This window comes from Camponotus floridanus, unplaced genomic scaffold (assembly GCF_003227725.1).
Source record: "Camponotus floridanus strain SB8 unplaced genomic scaffold, Cflo_v7.5 scaffold200, whole genome shotgun sequence".
NCBI classification, from domain to species: domain Eukaryota; kingdom Metazoa; phylum Arthropoda; class Insecta; order Hymenoptera; family Formicidae; genus Camponotus; species Camponotus floridanus.
In genome coordinates, this window is record NW_020229327.1 from 154,830 (window position 1) to 164,923 (window position 10,094).

General features: G+C 47.2%; 2 protein-coding genes across 2 annotated transcripts; both read right to left on the bottom strand.

Moving 5' to 3' along the window:
- Nucleotides 1-2,220: 2,220 nt before the first annotated feature.
- Nucleotides 2,221-3,513, bottom strand: LOC112637800. Its single transcript, XM_025408349.1, has one exon. It carries the CDS (start codon nt 3,511-3,513, stop codon nt 2,221-2,223), a length of 1,293 nt encoding a protein of 430 aa, XP_025264134.1.
- An 862-nt stretch (nt 3,514-4,375) lies between these two features.
- On the bottom strand, nt 4,376-9,905 carry LOC112637801. Its single transcript, XM_025408350.1, has 4 exons — nt 9,862-9,905; nt 9,320-9,672; nt 4,508-7,361; nt 4,376-4,418 (listed from the first exon to the last, which is right to left on the bottom strand). Exons 1-4 carry the CDS (start codon nt 9,903-9,905, stop codon nt 4,376-4,378), a joined length of 3,294 nt encoding a protein of 1,097 aa, XP_025264135.1.
- Between the last annotated feature and the right edge of the window lie 189 nt (nt 9,906-10,094).

A 10,094-nucleotide genomic window follows, 5' to 3' on the forward strand; every position in this document is an offset into this window, starting at 1 on the left:
AAATATTTAACATTATATTAATAATGACTTGTTTTTAGCATTAAGAGCTTAACGCTTTTAATATCTATTATTGTTTGTTTTAGAACTTATATTAATTCAAGATCTCAAGCAAGTGAAAATGAAGCAAATGTTTTTGTTGAAAAAAATTTAGCCAAAGAAACTTGTGATTCCGACAATATTTCTGCTTATTCTTCAAATAATAAGGAAAATACAAATGCAAATGATAAACAAAATATTAATATTGATAAATCTCCAGATGTTCTAAAATGTTCTCCAAAACTTAAAAAAAGAAAAATGAATGAAACCAAAGAGTTGGAACAAACGTTTTTCAGTTTAAGTAATAAAATTAGTAATTATATGGAGACTTCACAGCAATCTTGTTCACAACAATCTACACCAGATGATATTTATAGAATTTATTAAAGCATTTATTACAGCTTAACAATATTCCAGAACATGAAAAAAATTTAAGAAGGAAAATGATCATGGATGCTATATCTACATCATTACCAAAAATGTAATTTTTAGGGCTCTAGTACAATGAAAAATATAAGGAATAAGAACAGGGAATAACCTAAGAAAGAAAGCGAAAAAGAAATATCTTTTTCTCTCTTTCTTTTCTACATTATTCCCTGTTCCTATTCCTTATATTTTTCATTGTGCTTAATCCCTTACAAATTTTATTATTTGTTAAATATTCTAATACATATTCATAATTATTATTTCATTTATTGAGTAATTACGTAATTTTATTTTCTGTTTAGTGATAAATAATAGTTATGTTAAAAAGATGTGTTTCATATATTTTTATGTAACTTAGAAAAAAGAATTTATAATATTTTTCGTTAAGCTCGTTATGCTAAAATACTAAAGACTGAAAAATAAATTTTTTTTGTTTTTATTATCTAATGTAATATCAAATAAGAAATTACAATTATTATTTGTTCGCGAGCGATTCCGGCGGTAAAGTGTGGAAAGTGAAAGGCCGTCAGTGAAAAGAACGGTTGACTCTGAATGACAAAGACAGACTTTATTAAAGTCAAAATTAAAAGGTTACAAGTGTCCAGTGCGGTGATGACGCCACAATGTGAAGAGACGAGCAGTGCAATGAAGCGAAGCGGTCGCCGTGCGCGGATTCGCGAGAATACGTGCGGGAAATCAAAGTCCGAAAGAGATAGCGGTCGTCGTGTGCGGTATGATCTGCGGATTTGCCGAGAGAATAGAGAAATGTCCAAAAGAATAGCGGTCGTTTGAATATAGCGGTGTAACAAGCGGTCGAATAATGAGTACGGAGCGTAAAGTGCGAGACTTTTTGTGCCCTCTCGCTGGGCTCATTATATACCAGGCGGATTTTGGGCCCCGTTGCGACGTGGCCCAATTAACTTCAAAATTTGGCGGTGACCTCATGGCGCCGCGCATAATTGGCCGCCGATGAGGTCAGGAAATAGCGTTGCGGCGTTTGCCATGCGCACGACCTTTTTCGATCAGCTGATTGGCCATCAGCTGATCGTGACGTATGGGCGCGCATGCCCGACCGTTGCGCGGATTTTGGCGGCGGTTGACAATGTTATTGTCAATTGTTTTTACCGAGCGTTTCTTTGGTACCGAAAAAAATGAGAGATAACTCGAACGGTCGGGTTTTTTGCCGAAAATAGAATTTCGAGAAGTTTCTCGATTCCCGTTGAATTCGGATTTTATAATAGAAAAATGCGGATGTTGTTTCTTCGAATTTTTAGACCGCGACAATAATTACGGATTTCGAACATCCCGCCCGCCTCGTCATTACATGACGAAATTTGGGAGTGTGTGCGGATGCGGACAGGTGTCGCGTACTGTGCCATTGACGAGCTATCGATCGTGATGTATGAATGAAATGTGTGACGTAATGAGAAGACACGTGTCGAACAGTTTCGATTAATCTTTCGCGAGAATAAGTAATGCGGTATGGAGTGAAATTTTTACAGTGATGAAAGGAATGAAAAATCGTACATTGTGAAGTGCAATGATCGACGAAGGCTCCCGCAACGATAGTGAGTGAGTGATAGTGAGTGAGTGATAGTGAGTGAGTGATAATGAAAGTACACGGTGAAATCGCGGAGCGTGCGACAGACAGCTGACATAGAAAATATACATTATATACAAGCGCCGGGAAGCTCCTTATATTACATATGTACAAAGAAGCGCGAAAACGCTACGCAGGGAGAATAACGCTTGAGACTGCTACTCGTCCGCGGGCGTGTGGGCCTCCTTGACTCCCGGCAGGAGGACGAGCTTTACAATCGGCCGGACGAGTTCCGAAGTGGACGTTCGGACGGTCACCACGCGGACAGTGCCGTCGCTTCCTGGGTGCAACCGGATGATACGCGCGAGAGGCCATCGGGCAGGTGGAGTTGACTCCGAGCGGATGAGGCACAAAGCTCCGACCTCCGGAGCGAGCTCGGCCTTGAGCCATTTTGGACGGGGTGCCAAGGCGTGGATGTACTCCTGGGACCATCGCTGCCAGAAGTGGTCGCGCATTCGCTGGAGGAGTTGCCACCGCGACAACATACTTGGTGAACGTTCGGCCGATGAAGGCTCTGGAATCGCCAGCAGAGGGGCGCCTATAAGAAGATGTCCTGGAGTCAGTGCGGACAGGTCGTCCGGATCGTCAGATAAGGCCTGCAACGGACGAGAGTTCAGACAAGCTTCGATTTGAGCCAGAAGAGTACTCATCTCCTCGAAGGTAAGCGTAGCTTCTCCTATCACCCGTCGCAGGTGATGTTTCGTCGACTTCACCGCCGCCTCCCAGAGTCCTCCAAAGTGCGGGGCGCTAGGCGGGTTGAAGCGCCAGGATATACCCTCTTTGGTGACTGCCTGAGAGATTCGACGGCCGTCGGGAGAAGATGCTCGGAAAAGTTCTCGGAGTTGTCTGTCTGCTCCGATAAAGTTCGTCCCGCAGTCTGAGTACATTTCCTCGCACAGTCCACGGCGGGAAACGAACCTGCGGAAGGCGGCGAGAAAAGCGTCTGAGGAGTAGTCAGACGCTACTTCAAGGTGGATCGCTCTGGAACAAAGGCAAACGAATACAGCTATGAACGCCTTATGCGCTCGATGTCCACGTCCTTTGGATGTACGGATGAATATCGGGCCAGCGTAATCGACTCCCGTTCTCAGGAAGGGACGAGCAGGAGTAACTCGCTCTCGAGGGAGGTCGCCCATGAGAGGCTGCGGAGTGATGGCTCGCCAGCGGGTGCAAGTCACGCATCGGTGCAGGATCCGCTTGACCACGGCTCGACCCTGCGGAACCCAGAAGCGGAGGCGGAGGAGCCCCAGAGTGAGCTGCGTGCCTCCGTGCAGCGTCCGGCGGTGGCAGGATTCCACCATGAGCTTAGTGAGCCATGAAGTGGGCGGTGCTATCATGGGGTGTCGTTCATCGAAGGTCAGTATGGCGTGTTTCAGGCGACCACCGACACGCAGGACTCCCTTGTCGTCGATGAAGGGGTGCAGCCTGGCCAGGTGACTGCCGTGAGGCATTGAGCGAGACTCACGCACGGCGGCGAGCTCGGCAGGGTAGTGGACTCCCTGGACGACCCTGAGCCAACGGAGTAGAGCGGAGTCGAGTTCGTCCGGGAGCAGTGCAGTGCTGGGGGAACGGCGAGGAGTTCGGCGCCAACGAAGGCACCAGGCAGAGACACGTAAGAGTCTATGCAGCGTTGAGAACTGGAGGAGGATTTCCGGCTCCGGTCTGTCCTTGCTGGTGGCGACTAATACCGTCATTCTCTTTTCAGGAACGTTTTCCATCGATGTCTGGTCGTGGCTGTCCGGCCATAGCGACTGACCCTTGAGCAGCCAGGCCGGGCCATTCCACCAGAGGGAGTGGTTCAACAGGTCCCTCGGTGCGATCCCTCTGGACGCACAATCGGCGGGATTCTCTTGGCCAGGCACGTGCCTCCATTGAGCTTCGGGGAGCCGCTGCTGGATCAGTGACACTCGGTTGGCCACGTAGGTTTTCCACCGAGACGCGTGGCCCTTGATCCAGTGAAGGACGACTCGGGAGTCGGACCAGAGATATACGGGCGCCGATGGTAGGTCGAGTGAAGACCGGAGGTGCCGTACAAGACCCGTCAGCAAGGATGCAGCGCAAAGTTCTAGCCGTGGGAGCGTCACGGGCTTTATTGGCGCGACCTTGCTTTTAGCCGCCAGCAAGTGAATGGACGTCTCGTCGGCACTCTTCACGCGAAGGTAGACGACCGCCGCGAAACCACGCTCGGACGCGTCGGCGAATCCGTGGATTTCGATCTGCGTGCCCTGGTGGACAGTGCCCAGCCAGCGCCTTATTCGGAGGCGCTCAAGTAAATGGAGTTCGGAGAGGAGGCGCCGCCAGGACTGCGCGTCCTCAATTGGGAGCGGAGTGTCCCAATCCAGCCCTTTCAACCACGCTGATTGGATCAGTATCTTGGCACGGATAATAACAGGGGCGAGCCACCCCAAGGGATCGAATAACCGCGCCGTTTCCGCTAGGACTTGCCTCTTCGTGTACCCCCCAGAGACTCGAGGCCGGATCGCGAAAGAGAATTCGTCACTGGCGGGATGCCAGCGCAGGCCTAAGGTGGAGTGCACCTCGTTCTCCCAGGAGTGGTGCGCCTGCTGGAGTCGATGATCCGGAGGAACTCCCTCCAGGATTGTCTCGCTATTGGCAGCCCATTTCCGCAGCGGAAACCCGCCCGCCGTGCAAAGCTCTCGGAGTTCCGTCTGCAAGGCGACCGCATCGCGCAAGGTGTCTGATCCCGTAATTACATCATCCATGTAACAGTCACGGCGCAGAGCGGCTGCCCCCTTCGGGCCCCGCGCTTCTTCGTCGGCTGCTAATTGGCGAAGTGTGCGGACGGCGAGGAACGGAGCGCAGGCGAGCCCGTAGGTCACGGTGTTCAGCTCGAATTCTTGGACCTTGTCGGAAGCCCCTGAGTGCCAAAGTATCCGCTGGAAGCGGCGATCTTCCGGATGGACGAGTATTTGCCGGAACATCTTTTCGATATCGGTGACGAATACGAAGCGGTGCCGGCGCCAGCGGAGAAGGACGTCAGCTAAGGCTGGCAGTAAGTTGGCGCCGATAAACAGATGCTGGTTGAGGGAGTCTCCGGAGCTGGTGCGTTGTGACCCGTTGAAGACAACGCGGAGCTTAGTACTGGAGCTGGACTGGCGGAGGATTCCATGGTGAGGCAAGTAACATTCAGCGTTGCCGACCGTATTCACAGGACTCATATGTTTCAGGTCCTCATATTCCTGCATGAATTCTCGATACCGAACTCCGAATTCAGGATCTTTCTTGCACCGACGATCCATAGCGTTCAAGAGGCTTCCGGCTGGTTTTCGCGTCTCATCCAGTGACGTTGGCAAGGAAGAAAATGGGAGACGTACGACGTATCTTCCTGAGGCTGTCCGCTGGTGAGTAAGAGTGAAGAAGGTTTCACACTCCTCTTCCTCTGGCGTGGGTGCAACCGGGGGAGACGATTCTCTCTCCTGTTCCCAAAAGTTGTGCACAAGCTGATTTAATTCTTGATCCACAGTGCACTGCAGGGAGCTGCGGAGACCTTGGAAGGACGCCGAGCGGGACCCTCCTGACAGAATCCATCCCAAGGCAGTTTTTTGGGCGAGGGGTTCTTGGGGACCACCCTTGCGAAGGCCGACTTCCAGGATGATCGAGTAAACTTCGGCGCCCAACAATAACTCGACCGGATCGCGCTCCTGATACCTGGGGTCGGCGAGTTCAAGACCACGGGCATGAGGCCAGGAGGCGAGGTTGGTTACCGCCGGACCCTGATACGCCGACAGGCGGGGTAGCACGAAGGCGACGGCCTTAAGCTTGGCTCCAGTGATCGGCGAGGAGAGATCGAGCGACACCCTGCCGCGGGTTGACCCGGATCGAGCTCCGCCGATGCCGATGATTGACACTGAGGAGCTGGAGCGGGGAAGCCTCAGGCGCTGGACCAGCGCCTCGGAGATGATTGACACCTCGGAGCCTTGATCGAGCATCGCTCGAACTGGATGAAGATCCCCGGAGCGATCAGTGATGTGCACACGGGCGGTCGCGAGGAGGATCGCCTTGCGGTCAGATGCGGAGTGCATCGCGGATAGAGCGGTTGCTTCGTTGGACGAGGACGAAACATACGCGTCGTGCAGCGTAGTGTGGTGCTTGTTCTTGCACGTCAGACAGGTCCTTACAGACTGACATTTGGAAATTAAGTGATTCCCGAGGCAGTTATAGCACAGTCTGCCCTGTTCCACAAAGGACCTTCGGTCAATCGCAGGCTTGGCCTTGAATACGTTACAGTGCATGAGCGCGTGCTTTCCCTGACACAGTGCGCACTTCAAGTGGTCGGATCCGGTCTTCGCGTGGTGGGCCTTTGCGGTTCGCGACGGACTTTCGGAGCTCTTCAGCGGCGATCTCGGCTTGGCGGCATTTAGCGTAAGAATGCGCTTGGCGATGAAGTCGACAAGAGTGTCGTGATCCGGCGGATCAGCGGAGTCGCAGGTAGAGGACTCCCATTCCATCCGTGTACGCGAGTCAAAAAGCTCGATAGCGAGGAAATTAAGGAGATCCATGCCATGGGAGTTGATGGGCCTCCCTATACTCTCCTGTGCGTTTACCGCGGTCGTAACGGCGTTATGGATGCGACCGAGTTCCTCCGCGGATTCGCATTTCATTTTGGGAACCGAGGTGAACGCAGCGAAATTAGAACGGATGAGCTCTCTTTTATTCTCGAAGTGTTTGCACAGAACCGACCAAGCGCGATGATAATTGTCACCGGTCACTGTTAATGACTTGATTAATTTTTCAGCGGCCCCTTTGACGCAAGACCGGAGGTAGTGAAAGCGCTCGATGTCGGAGACTGACGCATTCCCCCCGATAACCGATAGGAAGAGATCGCGGAAGGACGGCCACTCCTCGTACGATCCCGAAAACGTCGGAAGCTTGATGCGCGGCAGCGAGGTTTTAGGAGCCTGTTCCTGATTCGGCTCGCCTTTAGCCTCAACGGACGCCTCGCCCTTGAGCTTTTCCGCGTAGCCGGTCAACGTGCTACGTTGCGTCACGTAAGTATTCTCCGCGACTTCGATAAAATTGGATACAGCGTACTCACTGTCCTGATACCGGTCTTTCAGCGCTGCTCGAACGAGCTCATGCTGGGCCTCCATTTTCTGCCAGAGGTTGTCCAGGATACTGATGCGGGCTTGGATGGCGTCGCGGGTGATGTTGCTCACGCCCATCTTCCGAAGATTGTCCACGGCGCGGGAGATCCGACCGTGGATGTCGTGCTGCGCCTCCAGCAATACCTTAACGTCTGTACTCATGCTCAATGTTCTTCTTGTGTTTTCAGAGTTCACTGCACGCCACAAACTGCACGACACTGAGAGGATCACTCACGAAACAGCGGACGCGGATGATGATAATACTCCGGCTCGAAGGACCAGAAATGTTCGCGAGCGATTCCGGCGGTAAAGTGTGGAAAGTGAAAGGCCGTCAGTGAAAAGAACGGTTGACTCTGAATGACAAAGACAGACTTTATTAAAGTCAAAATTAAAAGGTTACAAGTGTCCAGTGCGGTGATGACGCCACAATGTGAAGAGACGAGCAGTGCAATGAAGCGAAGCGGTCGCCGTGCGCGGATTCGCGAGAATACGTGCGGGAAATCAAAGTCCGAAAGAGATAGCGGTCGTCGTGTGCGGTATGATCTGCGGATTTGCCGAGAGAATAGAGAAATGTCCAAAAGAATAGCGATCGTTTGAATATAGCGGTGTAACAAGCGGTCGAATAATGAGTACGGAGCGTAAAGTGCGAGACTTTTTGTGCCCTCTCGCTGGGCTCATTATATACCAGGCGGATTTTGGGCCCCGTTGCGACGTGGCCCAATTAACTTCAAAATTTGGCGGTGACCTCATGGCGCCGCGCATAATTGGCCGCCGATGAGGTCAGGAAATAGCGTTGCGGCGTTTGCCATGCGCACGACCTTTTTCGATCAGCTGATTGGCCATCAGCTGATCGTGACGTATGGGCGCGCATGCCCGACCGTTGCGCGGATTTTGGCGGCGGTTGACAATGTTATTGTCAATTGTTTTTACCGAGCGTTTCTTTGGTACCGAAAAAAATGAGAGATAACTCGAACGGTCGGGTTTTTTGCCGAAAATAGAATTTCGAGAAGTTTCTCGATTCCCGTTGAATTCGGATTTTATAATAGAAAAATGCGGATGTTGTTTCTTCGAATTTTTAGACCGCGACAATAATTACGGATTTCGAACATTATTATACTAAAAATAGTGAATGTAGACGGATAAATAGCTGTGTCATAAAAAAGCGTTTTATTTATTTGTTGCAATAAATATGTATGTGTTATGTAGAATTAAAAGAAAGAATTTATTTTTTGTTACGACATTACACAATATATTTGTGTGTATTTTGTTATATAACATGTATAACTGTATTTTGATGACAAATGTATATTATATCAATATTTTGATTAACAAAACGGTTTGATTAAAAAACAGAAAAACTATTTATAATTGCGTTTATTTTATTCATTCTGATATAGACCTCTATGAATATAGTCATATTGCCATTCCAGTCTTCCAGCTGAAGAAACAAAATATTCACATAGTTTATCCCTTTGAGCTTGACCATCCCTTACGTTACCACTACATTCTTCAACACTTGATGACAGCCACATTGTATTCTACAATAGATATTAATGAATGTTATTTAAATAATAATAAATAAAATATGCATATAATAATTATAGAGTTACTTCATCATAAGTATTTATATATTATTTACATCATTTTCTGGAATTATCTCTTGACTGTAATATTTATATCCGGTGTGTTACTCTTCTTTTAACACATAATTATGTAAACAAACTGAAGCTGTAAGAATTATATTTACAGTTTCTGGCAGCATACAAATAGATGTATGAAATATTCTTCATTTGTTAGCAAAAATATCAAAAGCGCTTTCGACAGTTCTGCGTGCTCTTGAAAATCTATAATTACAGATTTGCTGTATATCGGTTAAGTTTTTACCAGAATAGGGTTTCATTATTCTATTCGACAGTCTGAAAGCATCATCACCAATAAAATATAGGAATGTTTTTATATTGCTATCAGGAAGATTAACAATTTCTTTTGGCAGATTTAATTGTTCGTTGTTCCAATTAATTCCTATTTGAAAATCATTAAAAATTCCTCCATCGCTGTCTCCAGTATTGAATTAAATATAAACATATACATAAATTACTTTATTTCCACTACATTTAATATAAGTGTGAATAATTTTATATTTTAAGTTTACCTCCGTAGGCTCCTACATTAACTAGTGTAAATCTGTATATAGAATCTGCTACTGCCATTAATACTATGCTGTAATATTTTTTATAATTGTAAACTAAAGTTCCGGAATTTGGAGGACATCGTAATCTTATGTGCTTCCCATCTATCGATCCAACACAATTAGGAAGATTCCAACGTTTCCAGAAACCATCAGCACATTTTTTCCAATCTTCATCATTAGGACAAACAAGATATAGAGGTTGTAAAACTTTAATTAACACTAAACAAACTTCCTTTATTATTTTCCTGACTGTAGATTCGCCAACTCTAAAAGCTACAGCTATGGATAACGGTAAATCGCCTGTAGCAAGATATCTGCAAAAAGTAACATATATTACACAACATTAATTAGTGTTTAGCGTTCTTATGAAGACAAAAATTATAATAATTACAATACATATCAAACATCTTAAAATCTTGTATAATGTCAGAATTTCTTATCTTAAAGCTATTATAAGTCTATGTTCCGGAATAAGAGCACGTTCATTTATTTTTTTTAAATACGGTGTCGTTAATTCTGTAAGCTTGTTCAAATGTTCAGTTGTCATTCTTGTGTAGCGGTAAAACATTTTTTCATCATTCTTAAGTTCTTGGAATAAACAATTATAATCTTCAAATTGATCTCTTTTTTGGTTAATTGGGCTAACATACCATCATCTGTGCAACCATCTGATTTGTTTTTTTTTTCGTATAAGTAAAATATACGTGCACATCCAATGTAGCACACATATTAAAAA

Bases quoted from the DNA above. Each gene is read 5' to 3' on its own strand.
- LOC112637801 (XM_025408350.1), bottom strand. From the start codon at position 9,905: ATGACAACTGAACATTTGAACAAGCTTACAGAATTAACGACACC. The intron at 7,362-9,319 runs GTAAACTTAAAA...TGTGGCGTGCAG, and splicing joins TAATGTAGGAGCCTACGGAG to TGAACTCTGAAAACACAAGA. The intron at 4,419-4,507 runs GCAAGTCCTAGC...TGATCCAATCAG, and splicing joins TCTGGGGGGTACACGAAGAG to CGTGGTTGAAAGGGCTGGAT.
- LOC112637800 (XM_025408349.1), bottom strand. From the start codon at position 3,513: ATGCCTCACGGCAGTCACCTGGCCAGGCTGCACCCCTTCATCGACGAC.